Below are 22,831 nucleotides of genomic sequence, written 5' to 3' on the forward strand. Positions count from 1 at the left end.
ACCTAACACATAGATGGGTTGCGGCTATTGAAAGCAAGGGGGAAGGCCTGGCAGTTAGCCTGGATATAGCGAAGGCCTTTGATCGTGTATGGCATAAGGCGCTCCTCTCTAAACTTCCATCATTTGGGCTTCCCGAGAGTTTGTGCAAGTGGACCTACAGCTTCCTCACTGGGCGTAGCATACAGGTCGTTGTCGACGGATATTGCTCGAACCTGAAGCCCGTGAATGCTGGAGTGCCCCAAGGCTGTGTGCTATCTCCTACGCTGTTTCTTCTGCATATCAATGATATGTTGGACACCTCCAACATGCATTGCTATGCAGATGACAGCACTGGTGATGCTGTATACACGGGGCATGCAGGTCTCTCTCGGGAAATCGTCGACCAGTGCCGGGAGAAACTTGTGTCTTCTATCGAGTCCACTCTCGAGAAGGTCGCGAAATGGGGTAAATTGAACCATGTCCAATTTAACCCCCAGAAGACTCAAGTTTGCGCGTTTACCACTAAAAAAACCCCATTTGTCGCATCACCGCTCTTCGACAACACTTCTCTAAAAGCCTCGCCTAGTATCGGAATACTGGGTCTCGAAATCTCGAGCGATTGCCAATTCCGTGGCCATATGGAGGGCAAAGCCAAATTGGTTTCAAAGAAACTGGGCGTCATTAATAGAGCACGGCAATACTTCAAGCCGGCCCACATTCTAGCGCTGTACAAAGCGCAGGTCCGGCCACACATGGAGTATTGCTGTCATCTCTGGTCTGGCGCACCCCAGTATCAGCTCGATCCATTTGACCGCATGCAACGCAGAGCAGCGCGAATTGTCGGGGACCCCGTACTCTGTGAACGGCTGGATCACTTGGCGTTGCGTAGAGACGTCGCTTCATTGTGTGTCTTCTACCGCATTTATCACGGGGAGTGTTCCGAAGAGCTGTTTTACCTAATTCTTGCCGCCGAATTCCACCTTCGCACGACACGCCTCAAGTTAGGATATCATCCTCACCATCTGGATGTGTGGCGGTCCTCCACAGTGCGGTTTACAAGGAGCTTTCTTCCACGTACTACAAAGCTGTGGAATGAACTTCCTTGTGCGGTGTTTCCGGGACGATACGACATGGGTACATTCAAAAAAAACGCGTACACTTTCCTTAAAGACCGGCAACGCTCCTGTGATTCCTCTGGTGTTGCAAGAGAGTATGAGCGGCGGTGATCACTTAACAACAGATGACCCGTACGCTCGTTTGTCCTCCTATTCCATAAAAAAAAAATTGATTCTTCCTTGTAAGTATGATTATAATAGTTTCAGCGAGACTCCTCGTACTCCGTAATGATATAATTTATTAATAAGAGTCTCATGATGAACACAATCAAACGCTTTTGTCAAGTCACAAAAAACACCCAAAGCATCAAAACAATCTTCCCAAGTATCAAAAATATTCTTTATTAATTCGACACCAGCATCAGTTGTTGATGAACCTCGTGTAAAACCAAATTGATTTCGATGCATTAAGTTGTTTACATAAAAATGTGTCGTCAACTGTAATAAAATAATTTTTTAAAAAATTTTGCTTATAGCTAAGACTGATATAGGTCTATATTTATTAGGATCAGTTACACTGCCAGATTTTGCTATATTTAAGTAAATCAGGAAAAACTTAATTTTAATATAAAAAGGGAAGAGGCTTTTTTTACATCTTCGTCATAAATTGAAAACATAAAACTAACTAAAACTCTATTCAAGCTTGTGCTAATGAAGCCATTCATATGATTAATACATAACACATTACATGCATGTTTTTTTTATGATTTCATTACAAATATATAGTTATAAGACTTTCTCTATACTTGTAGTATAACGCGATATTACTTGCCGAATTTCATAGTTCTGGGTCAAGCGAAAATACCCTATAAATTTTGATGCCCTTGAGTGTCGAAATATACGTTTTTTGCGGCATGAATGGCCGTATTTTTTTTTTGGTTGATAGGTTTATTTGATAACATAACTTATGAGTAAAATGTCGTGTATCTTGGACTAAAACTAACATTATCCAGTTCAAATTTAAAAAAAATTATCAGAAACAACATTAATTGTATCAGAAAGGGTTACGTTAAGTGCAACAATATCAGAATTACGTAAAATTACAAAAGGATATTTATATTTGTTTAAAAAGACACTTTCAAAGAAAAATATTTCTCACAAATTTCAGAAAATCGTGTACGCAGTCAGCTTAATTTTCTTTACAATTTTCTCCGTGGTTCACTTCCTATCAGGTTTTCAATTATTTCGAAGCACGACAATATTGAACCTTGGAAGTAACTTAAGTATATAGTTTATCTCCCGAGTCTTGATAGACAGGCAGACAGACAGACGGACAGATAACAAATTGATACTATAACGGTTCCGTTTCTTCCTTTTGCTGTAAAACAGTGGGAACATGAGAAGTTACTGCCTCTGAATAAAGAATTTCAGTACACAATATGATCAATTTTTATTTCGGTGACTTTTTCACAAATATTATTATATCTACTTACACAAAAACTAATTTAGCTTATGTTAGAAACCTTCCAAGAAAAATGATGGTTAAGACTTCGTCAAATCCATTGCGTGGCTTAGGAAGCGTTAATTTGATATGTTAAATTTATATAAAGTGTTTTCTTTTACAATCGACAAAATAAATGCTTGTGAGAAATATTACTGAAGTATCGAACCAAGTAATTTAAAAATTAATATATAAATAGATTTTTAACCACTTTTACATGTAACATCATCATCATCATCAGCTGGAAGACGTCCACTGCTGGACAAAGGCCTCCCTCGAAGATCTCCACTACGATCAGTCCTGCGCTGCCCTCATCCAACGTATTCTGGCGATCTTGACCAGATCGTCGGTCCATCTTGTGGGGTGCCTACCAACACTGCGTCTTCCGGTTTGTGGTCGCCATTCGAGGAATTTACTGCCACAACAGCTGTCTGTCCATTGAACTATGTACCCTGCCCACTGCCACTTCAGTTTCGCAATCATGTAACATACATTTTACATATTTGAATTAACATAATATAAAAACACATAAAAATATAACTATTGTTTCAGGTGTCGTTCTTCTCAACATCACCAGAGTTATCGAACAAGGCACGCTTTGAATACTTCACTCGGACAATACCATCTGACTTACATCAGGTATTTATGGTCATTCACCAACATACGATATTGTGTAGTGGCAATGAGTTTCATGCCACTTCTCATCTAAGCACAACCTTTTCCGAATTGGTGTTAAATAGTAAAATGAAAAGTATAATGGTAAAATAAAAAGGGAATCTATTGTTACTGTAACCGATTTCGATTGGCAAGTCGTAAACAGTCAGCCGCGCCTGGCACTAGTAGCCTTAGCTTGCATTAAGTGCTCGACCGACGGACAGCGCTGAAGTCCGTCGAGCGTAGCGCGTACGCGTACGCGCCGACTATGTTGCGTTTAGTGCTTAGCTGACAGCAAACTTGATTGCGCGTGTACAATCGAAAAGAAAAATGAATTTATTTTTAACTTCTTTAATGTGTGCGTACTACTTACGCAAACGATTACGGATTAAAGGACGGAAAAGATATCTTCTTTACCCAATTATTACAGAGCATCAATTGCATGAGAAATTTTTACAATATATTCGAATATACCAGAAGACGAATGGATGCTTGCGATTTTTGATGACGATGTTACACACCCAAGTACGGTCGGTCGCTGGGTAAGCCTCGCACTGAAAGCATAAATTTATCGCTATAGAGCGTCAGCGTAGCCGCGTAGCCTCGACGTAGTTCTACATGCGTAGCAATTCATCAGTGCTGGACTGAACGCGTTCATATGTTTTCATATTTATAGCTGCGCTCGACCGAAGTCAGCGCTGAACGTCGGTGGAGCACTAAATGCAGCCTTAGTATTTTGAATATTAAGCCACTAGCTAACAACGCATATTATATTGACAAATCAAAATTGGTAACGCATTATCGAGCTGTCCGGTCGCCTATACTTTTGACATTAATAATGAGTGTCAGATTTGAAATAAGTAATTGATTTCGATTTCTCCTTCTTTAGAATAATCATAAAAGAAATAAAAAACGTCTCGGGAAAGGAGCACTAGAAACTCACTGGTAGTTTCTTCTCAATATTTTTTATGTGCAATATAATAATAATAATAAACTATTTATTTGCAGCTAAAAAAACTTATAACTAACAAAAATGAACTAATTAGTACAAAATAAAGTAAAACTTAAAATTAAAATGAAGCTTAAACATAATAAAAAAATGAAGCTCAAAATTTAATTTTAAAATTATATGTATTTCAAGAAAGACCCCGGTGACGGTCGCCTTGTTCTTAAGTAATATATAACACACGGCTGATTGGTGACAGTGGTAACAGCGTCAGTGGCGCAATAGGTTGAACCGTTGACTCTCACCACAGAGCTCCAGGTTCGATACTCAACCGCCACGTTCCAATCTCTTTTCGGTTTTCAAATTCATCTGACGCTTATACGACGCTTATAAGATCTACAACGCTCTTTAAATGTCCCAGTATTACAAGATGGTATGTGACCCGTATGCATGCTCCTTTATATAGATATAGCCTATGGATGACCATTCCTAAAAGGCCGACAACGCTCCTGTGATTCCACTGGTGTTGCAACAGATTGTGGGCGAAGGTGATCACATAAGACCAGGAGGCCCGTACGCTCGTTTGTCCTCCTTTTCCATGGAAAAAAAAACGCGTTCCATTTTGTTACCACCGACATAACTGTATGTGACTGCAACAGAATATTATAGAAAAAATAAACAGTTTTTTAGCAACACGCAAACAAGATCCATCATTATTACAAAATCAAGGTCACCATCTTAGCTATCATGAATAATTTTCTATCCTTATCCTTAGATTATACGTCTAGATAGACTTAAACTCTAAATTAAATAAGGGGCGAGACGAACAGGACGTGCAGCTGATGATAATTGATACGCCCTGCTCAATACAATGCAGTTCCGCTCAAGATTATTGAAAACTTAAAACATCTGAGCGGCACTACAACTGCGCTTGTCACCTTGAAATATAAGTTGTCAAGTCTCATTTACCCAGTAATTTCACTAGCTACGGCGCCCTTCAGACCAATACACAGTGATACGAGAGTGGGTCGGAGATTGGAAATAATACTCCGCTTATAGGAACGAGACTTTATTTGCCTTCACTTTTCTGAACATGCACTCCGCCGGTCTGCCGCTGTTCCTCTTGTCGGCGGCGGTACCTTTATTGCGTCACACCGCACCTAACACTTATTCTCTTCTACCTTCTTCTTCATGAAGAAGAAGTTAGAAGAAATACTTCCACTTTTCACTACTTCTTCTTTTCTTCTTCTTGTTCCTTACACTTTCGAGTCAGAACTAGAACTGCAGTAGTCCACGCTTAGTACGGCTTATATACCCCCGGATCTGTTCTATGTTCAAAATGATTCCCCCATTCCAACTTTAAATTTAAATTGTACTTGAAATTTCTTTTAACTATTGTTATCCTGCTTACACATTTTCCATCCTCTTTACTCTGTTCGATTTGATCTTGAACTTACTAGAAATTTCCATTAACTTTACAAAACCCAAAAAATTCCATACACTAGTATCGAACCCGGGTCTACAGCGTCTAAAGTAAACACTTTTCCGCGAAACGAGTATTGCTGACGGAGCTGTTGAAATTAACAATGTCTTTGACAACTCTCGTCATGTACGTTGCTGCACGATATAAAATTTGACAACTCTCGTCATATACGTCGAAGCGTTGCTACGCAATAACAGTAATGCTTGCACATTACTACTTCACGGCAGAAATAAGCGGCAGCTGGCAGCCTTGTGCAAAGGAGCCTCCCACTGGTAAAACTGTGACAAAAGATTGAAAAAAATTTATCTTTAAACCATTATTTTGAGCAATGCACGTACACGACAACAAATAGCGAATGTACAAAGTAATAAACCTGGCCTGTTTTCATTGGTTGTCTAGGAGCAAGAGGCTCTATCTAGACGTATAAATTATATAAGGTTCTATCAAAAAGTGAGTATGATACTTTATGATTCATGCGCAGAGCTAAGCAGTACCAACTTGATGGTCCTCATAAAATATGACGATGCAGGATTACTCTCAAAAGTGACCCATCAATCTCTCAGTCTACTGAGAATACTCTCAGAGATGATTGATCATGTTATAAATAATTATTACGTCCCAGTATCCCTGAAGGACATAGGAACTTCGAAATATCGGAGTCTTTTCACGTGAAATGAATAGGTTAGAAGTTAAATAATATTAGAACTATACTAAAATTTGTTGTGGTTTGATGCGGTGATTATTGAAACTAACAGCGAAAATGTAACTAGTTGGCATCGAGTTTGAGTCATATGGGGTTACAATAAAGGATAGTTATAATGCATGTAGATTTACTTATAAATTTGGCAGTTGTAAATTAAATATACACATTTATTTATGTATTTGTCTACTTCTATTATGGGAAGCAAAGAATACCGTTCAGCGTTTATTTTGTAAGCAGTCCTTAAAAAGGTTACCTACTTAAATTTATAAGTAAAAAGATAAAGTCTGAAACAAAGATGTTGTGACAAAAATTGAGAAAGGTATGCTGAGATGGTTTGGACATGTCGAGAGAATAAATGAAGAACGATTGACGAAGACAGTGTATAAGGCTAGTGCGAATGAAAGTGTTGGAAGGGGTAGACCTAGGCGGACGCTTCAAGATCAAATCAGGGACGTCTTGAAAAAAGGCCAGGTCAAGCGTACCCTAAACCGGAGAGCATGTATGAAAGGAATACTGAAAGAAGACGAAGCAAAAAAAGGTTTGTAAGGATCGTAGCAAGTGGAAAGAGGTGTTCTCTGCCTAACCTTACGGGAAAGAGGCGTGATTTTATGTATGTGTGTAAAAATATAGGATCCAAACTTTTTATGCTTGTACTAGGTTGTAATTCTTGCTATAATTTATTTTCTCAAAAGCAACTGTTCGCTTTCAAACTTGGCCGGATTATTCCAATCGCCATACTGTAATTACAACTATTTCAAACTTATGTCAAATCACTGCCCGTTTCATACTAAACTAAATTTCAATTTTTACTTAGGCAGTCCCGCCTCTTACTACGTAGTATTTACATCCTCTTTGCCTTCTTCGAGATAAATCCAAATTGCTGTACTTACCAATACATGCTAGGAAAAGTTTTATGAAAACCATATATGTCATAGTTTAGGGGCAGTTAGCAGTCAATTAAATTAAATAGTAAACGCATGTGCCGTGTAATTTAAAAATGCAATGACCTTCCTTTCATTCCAAAACATGACAACCAAGGAGGTAACTTATCAAAGATTTTAATTTAAATTCAAACCGATTTGCAAATTGAAAGCTGTTTATTGGAAAAAAATCCTCATTCCGACTGAATCGTGGAATGGGCGCCAGCGCATTTTCTCTACATGACTGATCCAGCTTTATTTTATCAATAATTATCAACATAATATCTTCTTTTAGAAGTAATAACACTTATTTCTTCTGGCACTTTAAATTTTTCAGTCACTTTTTATACTGCATTTATTATGTGTTCATTCTTCTTTATCACAACCGATATTCATTATCGTAAGTAATATAATCAACAGACCTTGTTAAATAGCCTATTTGAAAATTGTGCCTCGCTGAAATCACTCTGAAAATGACGTCAAAGAAAAGTAACGTAACCTAATGCAAACGTTTTATTTGATAAATAATTCGTATTAACATACTTCAGTTCATAAGTTGATCTGTTAATGAGAAGTCTATTTACGCCTCGTAAAAAAAACGTTTCCTCAAATTTGTACACTATTATTTTCATCAAAAATCGTTAAAACTAATTCCCGTCGACATAGAATAAAAATGTATTTGGTTAGTGTTGCTTAGTATTTATTCCTGTCTGTTATTGGTCAGAATTGAACATTGAAGCCGGGAACTTCGGATGGTCTATTAATTTAAGACACACAAAACATGGATTAACACTCTTATGTGAATCACATACTACGCAGCTACGGAATATATCTGTATCCGAGCAATATATTTCTCAATATCGCTCTCTATATAATTTGTATAAACTAACACACACATCGCAGATAATTATTATATTGTATCGTATGTAGGCACCGACATATAAAGAAACTGATATATAATAACCGTATATAAATATATCTGCAGATAACATCTGCCGATACAAATTTAATTATTAGTTCTTTAATCTAATGCACGAATTTAATCCACGAAGTGTCCAATAAATTAAGAAGCGATAAACGCGTTTTTTTCCTAAAACGCGAACTCATTGCAACACTCTGTATAAACAATCCTTACCAAAAAGACAAGTCTACTGAGTCTAAGGGATTCCGAGTGAATGTATCTTCTCGTATATTATCGTATCTGCGTTACCTAACAGCAGACTTTGGGTGTACCATAGTTATTATATTAGATCATCTAAGACCGTTATACGTACCACATCTACACAACCCTTACAGTTTTTTCTGCTTTCCTACTTTTTTAACATTATTTATAATTTTCTGTCCAAAAAGTATTAAAGGACCTAGGTGATTATGGTCAGCTCGGTGTATGTAGAGAGCTACTGGGTTAAGTGGTACATGTAAAAGGTTGACATAAAATAATTCAAAGTTTGAAAAAAAATATATGAACGAAGCGGGACTCGAACCCGCACCTCTCGCGTTCCGTGCGAGCGCTCCTCCAACTGAGCGAACCGTTCGAGTGACGTATCGTTGATAAATCTTGTATGCATTGTTTAACTCTCAGGTTGTTTAGATTTGCAAGAGCAACATCACAAGTCAACTAAGTCATCTAAAGTAGATCCTGTATATGTAACCATAACCTGATGGATGCGTGATATTTATTTCAAAGTCAAAATCAAAGTTCTTTATTTGCCAGAAACATTCACAAGTAAAGTTGTTACAAATTCAAGAGCAGGCATATGTTTCGTCTTGACAGACATGCAAATGTTTTTGTGGTTTCGCTTCACAATATTATAACCCTACAATAGACAATAACAATAATTAATGAAATGCCTAGAGATAATGTAGTAAATATTATCATAAAAAAAATTAATAATATTGGTAAAAATAGTATTGGTGCCAGTTACCACTTTGTTTGATAAAATTCGTTTATTGAGTAAAAACAATTTTTCTTTAATAGTGTTAATAATTTAAATTTAAAACTATTTAACACTGTCTCCTCTCTTATTTCTTTTGGTAATTTATTAAATATTTTTACACACATAGCATGACAGCTTTTTTGGTACAGAGTGGTGGTCATGTGGGGTACTCGAAGTCTAGTAGGATCACGCGATGGAAACAAAGAACAGTCGCTCAGCCGAATGAATAAATTTAAATATTTCTTAATTCACATATACTACCGATCTAATATCCACCACAGAAGCCACACTAGGAAGACTAGAATAGAACTTTATTCAAATATGCAAACTAAATGCTGATTCACCTTTAAAGTTTATTTTAATTTATTTATGTATTCTTTTATTTTTTTATTTTTTTATTATATTGTATTAAATTATTTATTTATTAAAGACCTACAGAAACTACAACATACCTAAAAAACGATAATTGCGTTTCAACTTACAGGCAATCAGACATGCATGAAAAATAAATTTATGACGTTGTTTGTCGGCTATATTGTAAAAACGAATTATATAAATGTAACATATCATATTTTACAACTAATTCTACACAATTAAAATGAAAAATGTATATTTCATGAAATGAATACTGAATCCAACATAATAATATGAAGAAGGTTAATAGAAGAAAAGTTCCTTGTATGAGAAAGGTAAAATATGCCACTACGAACTACAAAGGCAAATAATTTCCCCATTAAAAGACGAAACTATTTGGATCAAATTAAAACATTAGCAGAAAACTTCACACAGCATCTTTGTTAAATCTAATAAGACTTATAGCACCGTGAATCTCCTCTCGTTCTCAAATTATTATCACCTTATAAAACTAGTTACGTCTTAAAATATTTTTATGTTGTGTCTTGGGATTATTTAATTTTAAATATTCCAAGATAAGTCCCAGCGTAACAATATTATAATAATTTCTATTTCAAATGATTCAAGTATTGTAATTTTATTACGCAAATGCTCGAAAAATAACTTTTGCTCATCGCAGCAAAGTTATCCGATTGTAAATTCTGTTTGTGAACAATGCCGTCTGGTTCGCGAGTGTATCGGCACTCAGATCGAAATAATCCTTTGTTAATTTAAACGACTTTATGTACAGTCGAATTATTTACGCCACATGGTAATGACTGCTGAATTTTAATTGTTTTGATTAGTTGAAATTATTATAGATACCTACCATTCCTATAACGGTAGTAAAAATAGAATTTGCATTTTAATTCAGATCATTATATCGAAAGATAATATATGATTTAAAATATTTATCAATAACTATCATATTACAACATCATTATTCTCTGCTGTACAGTTTTTGATTAATTAAACTCTCGTTTTAATTAAAGCTGAAGTACCAACCAGGCTTTTTGAAAACATCTTTATAAACAACTTTTTTCTGCTTGGCTTTACTTTCTCGGTGTCCATGAACAATGTTTGTGTGAGTTTGTCTATCTGTAGTATCATTAAATCGACGCTTGTTTTTTATCCTAGATGTTGTTTTGTTAGCTATTACTTTAGCTTGTTGTATATAAAGTCTGTTTTATATATGCGAATGAAATGATTATATTTTGTTACTCTTCTCGACTCACCGATTTGAGACGAAGTTGTGCAAGGTTTTTCAACCTCTCTATCATAGTTTTCGAAAAATTATCTTCGTTTGGTAGTCTGTATAGAAAAAAATAATCATTTTTATCTCTTCCAATGTTGATCGAAGTTGCATCGGAAGAATTCATTTAAAAAGAGACGCTGTTAGTTTTAATATTTGAAGAAAGTGTTTCTGGTGTTTTCTGGTGGATCAATTCTGGTGTTTTCCCCCGTCATTTTGGGAATTGTAGAAATACCTTATTAGGTAATGCTTACTTCCATTTGTGGTTTTCTTACTTTTTTGCACTGCCAAATTGGCAGATTTTACCCATGATTCCGATTATGATATTGAAAAAACTCACTTTTGAGTTGTACTGATTCCTTATCCTAGAGAGTCTTCTCGTAGGATGTTATTTTCATGTATTGCCTAACTTCGCAGTCTATTATTCTGAGATTGCCTAAGAATTATCGATTCATCAACTCCTAGATTTAATTTTTCTTTGGTTTCTGTTATTCTCGTTCTGGTTCAATGGGAACGTAAATATTCTTCGCATTCATTAACTGTTTCATTTTTTCCGTTTTGATTTCGCCGTTCAGTTGATTCAGAACGAGAAAGATTAAATATTTATTAACAAAAGGATACAGTGAGGGCACTTCTATGTGAGGGAGTCACGGTGCAGTTTTATGTCATCATATCATCAGTTAAAGCTTATCATCAATTAAGGCTGGCAATGCTCCTGTGATTTCTTTGGCATTGCAGAAGAATGTTAACGGTGGTGAAAACTTCAGATCAAGTAAGGACCCGTACACTCATTTGTTCTCCTCTTCCATTGAATAGTCCAATATGTCCTAGAACATACCACTGCATTTGCGAATTTTCCTAAAATGTTCAATAATTCCAAACTTTTCAGTCTGCCAGAATGCTAATTCGGATGAACGAACATTTGAAAGAGATAGCCTCTACTCACGTTTCTGACCTTCAGTGGCACATTTTACCATTACTTCTTTAATATATATAAATTATATTCAAAATCAAATAAATATTTTTGTCACTTAATAATATTACTATAAATTTAAGTTTAACCGATTCAACGTATTGCAGGTTCGCGCGATGGTAGAAATTGTGAAAAAATTTGGTTGGAGCTACGTATCCATCATTTACGAGGAGTCAAGCTATGGTATAAAAGTAAGTTTTATTTAAATTCGAGCTTTTTGATTGTATCTTTTCCATCCAAAAATCTTATTTTAAGCCCACGACCCGTGGGAGGCTCCTTTGCACAGAGGATGCCGGTTAGATTATGGGTACCACAACGGCGCCCCTTACTGCCGTGAAGCAGTAATCTGTAAGTATTATTGTGTTGCTAGTGAAATTTGTGGGAAAATGAGACTTAACATCTTATGTCTCAAGGTGACGAGTGAGAATCCTGACTGGCACTGCATTGTAATGGGCAGGACAAATCCATTACCATCAGCTAAACGGCCTGTTCGTATCACTTAAAGGTCCTTAAATTTATTACTGATGCTGTTGCCTCAAGTATAGCTCATATATAGATAATATTATATAGTTGCACATTTGGTTGTAACTGATTCATTCTTGTATCAAAATAAACACTTTTATTGTTTTTTAATAAATACCTTCGTAACCGTAGGCATGAACTGTTTGCGGTTCCGAGGCGCACAGTAGCGCATACACAGGCGCCTATAACACGTACCCTCACCGCGCTCGACACTCTCCTGAGCGCTAACCCTGAGTGTGACTTGTTTGCTTTGTGTTGGATGAATGATGATGGACGGGAATAATGTCAGAATGCCTAATATACTGTGAGCGAGATGAATGTCTGTGTTAATAAAAAAATTTCTTTAGTTAATGTAATTGGTGCAAACCTTATTAATTAATAAATAAATAAATGGACGCTGAAAAAAATTGGTTTCTGGTATCAACATATAGGTATGTAAAGCTAGAATTAAAATATACTATTGCTTATTTTTATTTTTTTATTTTATTTTATTAGGGTTGACAACAGCTCAATACAAAATAATCACTTATAGTTAAATACAAAAACATAGCCAATTATAGTCTACCACAGTTTACCTAATGGAGGAAACAGCAGTGTTTACAATAATAAAGAAAAAAATGAACAATGAATAACACACGATCAGAGAAATTAAATAAAAAAAAGTAAAGTGGTTCTTCGTAACGTCCACGTGGACGACGTCGCGGGCAGCAGCTAGTTTAAAATAAATGTTTTTATTCATTATGTAGAACTATATATGAAACAGCGTGCCCAGATCTTTATCAATAATTTAATAATCATTATTTTCATGCTAACAAAGTAATATTTTATGGTTATAATTTGAAAGTTATACTTTGTTAAAACTTATATTAATATTGTGACAAATCAAATAACTTTATCATTTTTTCGTTCATCAAAATCTTTTCGATGTTATATCGTACAAATATTCCTTAATCTCAAGTAAATCATTCACTGTTACTCATCTAAAGATCTAATGAATAGAAATTCGACTGCTATTATAGAACAAAATTTGCTAAGAAAACGTAATCCGATTGCTTTTACACAGTAAAATTACTGTGTTAATAGCAAACTGGAAATTGTAATAAAACAAATTAATGGTATAGATGTTTATAGCACCTTTCTATGTCTTTATTTAGCTATCTAGTCTTGTCTATACAAGACTTCTAAACAATTTGAGTCCAGTTCCCGCCTCAAAGGTTGCTACCATTCATAGCCCCGATTTCACAAATGACACTTCAAACTGAGTTCAATAAAACTCAGTTTTACGTAAACAAGTTAGATCTCGATTAAACACAAAGAGATTTTACCAATAATAGCTTTCTAGCGTATTGACGTAAGCTGAGTTTATATTATGTAATAATACTATAATAATATTCATATGCTTTTACACAAATTGTCTTGCCCCAAATTAGGCATATAGCCTGTGTTATGGGTTGCAAGATAACGATATATTTAATACAATATACCTACTTAAACATACATAAAAACATATAAGCATCCATGAATCGGAAACAAACATCCATAAACAATAAAAGAGTGTATCAAATATCTGTCAAAACTGTCATAAATAAATATGAACAAAATTGTCAAACGTCAATGTTTCTATTACGATAATGGAATTCTTGAATGCGATCAAATAATATGTTGAATGCCCAAAATTCAGCGGTCAGCATTAAAACGCGTATAGACTGTAACTGGGTTTAGTTTGTGTTGGTGAAATAGAATTGAAACTCGTTTACAATCTCGTTACAGCTTAGTTCTAATCGCGTTCTACTTCAATGGTGAAATGGCTTCGAGTATTAATAACACACAAGCACTACCTAACTAGCTGGAAACGTTTTCTCGACATTTCTAATTGCTAGTCGTGTGTTAAATCTGAGGCATAAAAGGCATTTATTTTCTCAAAATTGATTCCTTTCAATTCATTTTGATGTCATTAAAGAATATATAAGATAAAATAGTGACTAAATTTGTTGTAAGGCTAAAAGTAAAACTATGTAAAAAAAAATTAGTATGAAAATACGATACGAGCAGGACGTTCAGCTGATGGTAATTGATACGCCCCATTACAATGCAGTGCTGCTCAGGATTCTTTGAAAACCCAAAAATTCTGAACGGCACTACAATTGCGCTCGTCACCTTAAGACGTAAGATGTTAGGTCTTATTTGCCCAGTAATTTCATTAGCTACGGTGCTCTTCAGACGGAAACACAGTAATGTTTACACATTACTGCTTCACGGCAGAAATAGGCGCCGTTGTGGTACCCATAATCTAGCAGGCTTCCTGTGCAAAGGAGCCTCCCACTGGTGAAAGTAAATACTACAAGAAATAAGGAAGATACGGGGATCACATATCATCAGTAAGTATTTTATATTTTATAAATTTCAGTGTAAAATAACACGAAGCATATGTTACAAAATTTTAAAGATGCCATTGACTGTCAAGATGCCACGCACACAAGCATCTAAAAGTGGTAATAAAAAAGCTAGTGTTCTTAGGTAGTGCGGTATCTTATCCTTAAATGATATTTATTTCAAAAAAAAGAAAAATGCATTACTGACAAAATTGATACATAAAAATACAATCTAAAATGTTACACCTCGGAAACCACTAATTATTAGCTAATTGCAATTAAAAGTATCTGAAGTCTCGTTGTTATTCAAAAGTCTGTTCTTCCATAATTTGTTGATTTATAATTCACAACTATATACCGCCTGGTATGAACTCACTAAAACTCTTACAGTATTTGAAAGTCTAACGACTCTTTAAATAAATACATTTAAAGTTTCTTCCATCAAAAAGTTTCGCCACATTCATCATTTATTAAATTCTTCTTCATTTTATACGAGTTTTCCACTGCAATGTATATTTTACTTACAACAACGTTGCCCTATATAAGATACATTATTTGCTGAGTTTTCAAATATAAAGGAACCCCATTCGGCTTCCGCAGAATTTTAACTATAACCTACAACGTCTCTGCCAATTATCATACATTTTTGGTTGCATTATCTTAAACTGAACCTGAAATTAAAAAAACATCCAAATGTCAAGATAGAAGACGGACTAAATTTATCTAACACCTGGGATACAATAATCTACTAATTAAAACCCAAAACTACACATACCAAAAAAGAAGAGTAACACTTTCAGAAAATATTGCCAAATACCATCTGTCTAAAACAAATACAACCTCCGAGGCGAAAAATTTCAAGGCTAATTTTCTCAATAACATCTACAAATAGTATCTCAACTCCTGTCAACCGTAGTCCTCCTAAAAATGTGCTATGCAAATGTCATGAAACGTTGGGTTGAAAATAATATAAAAATGTAACTTTTAAGCAAACACCTTATATAAAATACAGTTACATACACGCGTTTTAATCCTTTTAAAAGTGTCTAGATAGTCTCTTGCTGTTACGAGTAGACAACCGACAAAACAGGTCAGGAATATTATTTTAGTGTACGTGAGAAGCTACGTCTTACGCTCGCGATTTGTATGACACTTCGTGTTAGTGTGCATGCATTGTTCAAAATAAAGGTTAAATCTAAACTCAATTTTTTTCGACGCTTTCATATTCTATCTAGTATAAATGATCTAAGTAATTATCATTTCTTTATCGTTTTAATGGTTTTAAGTAATATCACTGCTCTAAGCCCACTTTTGTTTTTACCATTACTTTCTTTCAATTATTATGGGAGGCTTTTTTGCGTAGGTTGCCGTGAAGGTAGGCACCACAGTTGCACCTTTATCTATCGTGAAGGAGTAATGTGCAACTCAACTAATCGTATATAGTTGAATTGACTGAGACTTAACATCTTATGCACAGAAGACATACTATGTAAGTCTACTGTGTCTAAGACGAGCGAAATTGTAGTGCCGCTCAGAATTTTTGGGTTTTTCAAGAATCCTGAGTGGCACTGCATCGCAATGAGTAGGGCGTATCAATTATCGTCAGCTGAACGTCCTGCTCGTCTCGTGCTTTAATATCATAAAAAAACCTGTACTCTTGTCACACAAAACTGCAGTCACATCAGAACTTGAGATCGGCATAGATCTGCCAACCTAAGAAGGTTAAAATACCTTGGCTATGCGTTATATAATATCCTGAATTCTTCGCTCCAAAATGTACTCGCAATTGTTAACGTTTATCAAACCCTAACGGTCCACTTGAGATTGTAACAAGAGCACTATTTAACCCTTACATTTCTCGACTATGGGATACATAAGTTTCACTATATTATGTGAGATAATACCCAGAATTTAGAAGATTTCACTTTAAGAACCAGCTTTTGTTCTTACTTGATGTTTGTAATCGTGATTTTATGGTTCACACACAAGCTCCTTTTAAAGGTTCACAAAAAGGTGAACGAAAAGGTCAAATAGTTATAAAGCTCAAATAAATCTGCCTATCTCAAGTAATATGTTACTAGAACAAACCTGAAATTCGTTCCTCAAATTTGATTAGTGTTACTATGCGGGTATTTAAAAGGAATGATAATGATAGGTATTTTGCATCTTCAAAAAATATTATCAAAATTACCCCAACTCGTAAGAATACACGACGAAAGGTTCATGTGTAATAAAGGCATAAAAGACATTTATTCTCTCAGAATTGATTACTTTCGAATACTTTTTGATCACACAAGTGTTGAGACAGCGTAATAGCCTTAACTTTACGAGGATTTAGTAACCTTTATTACCTTATGTTGGTTAAGTTTACTTTACGGCCGCCCCGGCTCACATTTTATTATATACATAGGTATGTATAAAACGCATTTCAAACACCGGTCTGACCCAAATGGTTTTGTATTACCTGGTGCACTCTATTACCAGACTGAAACATATGGCGCTATGGTCTAAGTTGTTCTATTGATAATAAAAAATATTATTTTTACTATGGTCAAAATTCCTAATAAATGCTTACGTAGCGCCACCGCAGCAGATTATAATAAGTGCTATCTTGTAAATTAATATTCAACTAACAAAATAATTTGATTACTGGATCTCCTAGCTAAGACATTGAAGGCTTCCTATGTGATGGCTTTGATCCAAATATTGGATTAGTTAACTGACACAGTGAGGCTAAAACATATATGCGCATTCAAAGCATTCCTCACCTGTAATCCTCCAAAGATAATTACTAGCGGCCCGGCTCTCAATCGCTTTGGTTACAGAAAATGTCATCAGAGCTGAAGGCTGGAATATAACAGAGCTTAGCATGTCCGAACGTGAATGCTTACCGCTGCCGTCGGCTGTCTGTTTACAGTTACTTGGAAGTGACACCAATGTGTGTGTGTCCATTTATTATTTGAGTAGGTGTGGAAATTCCTAATAAATGCTTACGTAGCGCCACCGCAGCAGATTATAATAAGTGCTATCTTGTAAATTAATATTCAACTAACAAAATAATTTGATTACTGGATCTCCTAGCTAACACTTTGAAGGCTTCCTATGTGATGGCTTTGATCCAAATATTGGATTAGTTAACTGACACAGTGAGCCTAAAACATATATGCGTATTCAAAGCATTCCTCACCTGTAATCCTCCAAAGATAATTACTAGTGGCCCGGCTCTCAATCGCTTTGGTTACAGAAAATGTCATCGGAGCTGAAGGCTGGAATATAACAGAGCTTAGCATGTCCGAACGTGAATGCTTACCGCTGCCGTCGGCTGTCTGTTTACAGTTACTTGGAAGTGACACCAATGTGTGTGTGTCCATTTATTATTTGAGTAGGTGTGGATTTTTTTTTAATAAATATAATGAAAATGGTCTTTGTTTGAGGCTCAATAAACCACTGATCGTATTGACATGAAACTACAACCATTCGATGTGAAATGAATCCTAGATGGATAACTGTTATTTTTTTTTTAATTCCAACGTTTGTTCATTTTAAAATTCGCCCAGCGAAACGGGCGGACCGGCTAGTCTAGGTTTTGTTTGATTTTTCACGCCAAAAACTGATCTTATCGACATGAAACTTTCGATTTCACCATTAGATGCGAAATTTATCCAAGATCGATGATGGTTTATGGTTATTTTTTTTTTGGAATTCCAACGATCCTTCATTAATTTATTTCCTTTTAAAATATATTGTTCAGCGAAGTGGGCGGGAACGGCTAGTCTATATATTTAAAAATTTTGTGTCAAATTTTGTTTCTCCATGCGTTTTGTTTTATGTGTATCAACTGAATGCTTATAATTAGTGTGATATGAATGAATTTGGGAAAAGGTCACGAAGTTTGATACTAAAATGTAAATGTCGTTGTAAACCGCAGGTTGCGTTGTTGTTTAAAGATATCAATAAAAGCTTGGAAGGGTTACATTTTTATTGCAAGTATTATAAAATAGAATCCATAACACAGGCATTAATTGCACTCCATTTGAAGCCATGTTTGCGGCAAAGTTGATGAATACTGGACTGATATTTATTCAGAAGAAAATTTGTAAAAAATAATTTACACTTTTAAATTTTGCTTTTAAAATCATATAATATGTATTTTTGTTACAATGACACAAAGAAAGAATTGACTTTTCTTTTTACAGCCAATTAAGCAACGTAAAAAAGTAAAAAAACAAAATTAAGGCTCAGAAAAAATTAAAACACATTACTCGTAAAAGATTAAGTATAATTTACTTTTATTAAGTATAGGCTTTAGCGTCGGAAAAAGGCAGTGTTCAGATATTGAGCTAGAGATATTATATCCACTGAGCTGATTTTCAGATCTTACCAGAGGAGTCGTAGTGGATCTACTCGACAAGTGATAGACATAATATGGTGTATAGCCCCCGAGCAATTTAATTATTACTATTATAGTGATTATCACATTGCCCTCTCTGATTAATCGTGTTTCAAAATGCCCCGGGCGTTATATTGTATAATCCAATTTAATCAGTTAGTCCATATGTGTATGAATATATGTGTGTGAATAGTGGTTACATAATTTTCGTGCTCAAATGACTTTGTTTCTGATTACAGGGATAAGTGAAATTTATGTATTTTCAACAAAAATAACTCAAACGCGTACATGAGGAGCTACAAGTTCCATTAAATGTTAGTTAAAAATAACTTGCACTGGTGCTGTACTGATCTTAAATTATTAATTCTACAATTCCAAAATTTTTACCAGTCAGAGGCTCCTTTGTACATAATGCCGGCTAGATTATGGGTACCACAACGGTGAAGCTGTAATGTGTAAGCATTATTAGCCGTAGCTAGTGAAATTAATGGGACACATGAATGAGACTTAACATCTTATGTCTCATAATTTTTTGGGTTTCTCAAGAATCCTGAGCGGCATTGCATTGTAATATATATGGGCAGGGCATATCAAATACAAGCAGCTGAACGTCCTGCTCGAATCGACCCTTACCGTCATAAAAAAAATTAGATATTGGATATTGTGGTTACAAATTATCTATTAAAGACCGACATTGTTTCTGAAGAAAATATTTTCCAAAGACACAACGATCTATTATGTTATATTGAAGTTTTGTTGAATAATATAGAAAGTGTGATATACGTCAAAGGTACATTCGACTTGAAAAATAAATTTTTATGGCCGCTGCTTTAGCGATAAATACAATCTGCTCGACGTAAAACCGTGTAAATGAGACATTATCATCTCCAGTTACATACCCTGAGCCAATAAATTAAATTTGTACAGCCGAGGTTTTTTTCTAAAAATGCACTCAACATAGTATATTATTAGTGTTAAAAGGCACACTTTACCCATTTTAAGCTACTTTCTGTATGCACGAGAATAACCAACAAGCGAACAGCTGATTATTCTCATTGAAGAAACTCTTATCAAGTGACCTGGAAACTCGGCTGAAGTTACTTTTCATAATAGTTCATCAGAAGATCATTACGACGAGAACATACAATACTATCAAACAATATGCACATTACATGTAAAGTTAGCGAGACAACTTTAACGTAGCTAGTTAAAACATTGGTATAACTTTAAAAATAATAATTATTACTAACTTTTTTTATGACAATAAGGGACGAGACGAATAGGACGTTCCACTGATGGTTATTGATACGTCCTTCCATAACCCTAAAATTTTGAGAGGCACTACAATTGCGCTCGACACCTTAAGACATAAGATGATACGTCTCATTTGCCTAGTAATTTCACTAGCTACGGCGCCCTTCAGACCGAAACACATTAATGTTTACACATTACTGCTTCACGGCAGAAATAGGCGTTGTGGTACACATAAACTAGCCGGCATCCTGTGCAAAGGAGCCTCCAACTGGTAAAGATATATCATTGGTATTTAAAATAATAATTATTATTTACTTAACGAGTTCAAACAAAATAATATAGAACAAAACACGCAGCAGGAATATCAAACCATTGTTGTGTTTAAGCTCAAATTATACCAAATCCTTAATATTTCCCTGTACTTAATTACTTAGCGCTTCACCACAATATAATAAAATCTCGCGCTCCTATTTGCTTAGCTACATTAGAGCATAACGCAGGGCTGCAAACTTTATACAGTTGTCTATGTTACTGGAGTGTATAATGTATATGTTACAGACCATGTGATAAATGAAGGCATTACTCATAATGTCCGAGTATAATGAATAAAGACAAACTACATCGGGTCAGTGTACTTATTATGTAAATCTCAATAGTTATTAGACTATTTCATATTAGGAGGATGGCCATACAGTCAGAACCCCTGATAACTCACAAAATTTTTAGAGCTGAAGAGATAGCATTTATGTACTGTTTGATATTTTTACAATATTCTGCCTATTACATATTTTCTAAAGCCTTAATGGAAGGGAGTTCCATAATATTATTAATATTTATTTATTCTCGTCTCGTCCTTTATTGACATGAAAAAAACGTTCAAGGAGTTTTTAGCATTTGGCCTGAAAAACATTGTACCTACATGGTAAAATGAGACAAAGCCAAGGGTCATTAGAACAAGCAAGTTAAAATATAAAGAATATGGTTTGTTACCTAGTTCGAGGTTACGATTATTAACAAATGGTCGAAAGAATAACATTTTGATTGCAATTAATAAATACTAGAATCGGCCATACAGTCAATAATTGTTAAGCCATTTATGGGGCGAAGTTGAAAGTAAGCCTTAAAAGTTTCTCTTATATATTTTATTCAGAAAAAGATTTAATAAAACTAATTCCTAATCATACATTTTGATTTAATATTGGAAATAAACATATTTCGTACCAAACTTGTATTTTTATTACAAAAAAGAATACATACAAGAAAATAATTAAACAACACAAAATAATATTAAGAATATCAAAAAGATTAAGTATAATACGCTGTAGACTCCGCTATGTCAGGCAGTGCTCAGGTATTTGTGCTGGTGGTTTAAAATACGAGGAGACGAACATGCTATAACCGATAGGTGAAATACATTTGTGTAATCCCGCGGCAATCTAAATGTTTCAATGACTTGCCCTCCCTGATTAATCATTTGTCAATCCGGGCATTATGAATAAAGTCCGATTGATCAGTTTGTCCATAACATATGTATGAATTGTGGTTTCATATTACTCTTGCTCAAAATGGGCTTAAAACAAAAGAAACCATAACTATGTAGGAGCTAGTTAATTAGCACCAATTGTCATTTATCAGCCTGTACCGAATATAAAGTTTTTGAGTATTCGAATTTGTTAAATATAATATGTATTTTCAACAAAAAGTGACGCAGCCGGGTCGTAGAGAAGCTAGAGAAGAAGTTCCATTAAATATCGATTGATAATAACATGTTGCCGTATCGATCACAAATTAAATCTATAAATTCGACATTCATTTTCATAGTATCATTAGTTGGTCCTATATCCATGCATGGTATCTTCTATTTCGTTGTCTAGTAAAATTTCAAAATATCATTATTACACAATATTTTTTTAAATCTAAAGGATCTAAGATAAATGTCATTCTGTTGCTTAATAATAAGTCGTATGGTATATCTTTAAATTAAAAATGTCAACATAAAAATATGGTTAGCAATAATGGGCCTAAATTGAAGCCTTGAGTAACGCCAGTCTTCCTACTTGTATGAAAGTAACATAATTATAAGCGTTGTATGTAGAAGGTATATATTTAGAAATTATGATTGACATATTTAAATGTTATTTCAGGATCGATTGATGGAGGGCATACCACCTAGATTCAAAATAATTTCAAACTAGGGAGCGGATGTTGAAATGGGCCCTTAGAGTACATATTTCTTTTCCCATCCATAGTCTATAATGTATTCATTCAGCATTTCTGTCTGACAAACTTACAATATTCTTGAACATGGTGGAGTAACTATGTGATCCAGCCGTCTGCATAGTACTTCATTTCTTTAATAAAAAAAATTCAACAAAATAACAACCGACTTCAAAATCACTAAGTATTCCAAAACAATAGAAATAATATGTACTAAAAAGTGTACAAAAATTGCGTATTTTATACAAATTAATTAATTATTCTTAATATATTAAAGAAT

The 22,831-nt window shown here is 34.7% G+C and overlaps 1 protein-coding gene across 1 annotated transcript in view; it reads left to right on the forward strand.

The window, feature by feature from the left end:
* The first annotated feature begins 9,839 nt into the window (after positions 1-9,839).
* The window catches only part of LOC126972755 (metabotropic glutamate receptor 4-like), a 124,888-nt gene continuing 111,896 nt past the window's right edge, over positions 9,840-22,831 (forward strand). The window contains exons 1-2 of the mRNA XM_050819776.1: positions 9,840-9,867; positions 11,904-11,987. Of these exons, the coding sequence (XP_050675733.1) occupies positions 9,859-9,867; positions 11,904-11,987 (93 nt within the window). The 5' untranslated portion in view covers positions 9,840-9,858. The remainder of the gene's footprint in view (positions 9,868-11,903; positions 11,988-22,831) is intronic.

Source organism: Leptidea sinapis, chromosome 27 (genome assembly GCF_905404315.1).
Source record: "Leptidea sinapis chromosome 27, ilLepSina1.1, whole genome shotgun sequence".
Classification (NCBI taxonomy): domain Eukaryota; kingdom Metazoa; phylum Arthropoda; class Insecta; order Lepidoptera; family Pieridae; genus Leptidea; species Leptidea sinapis.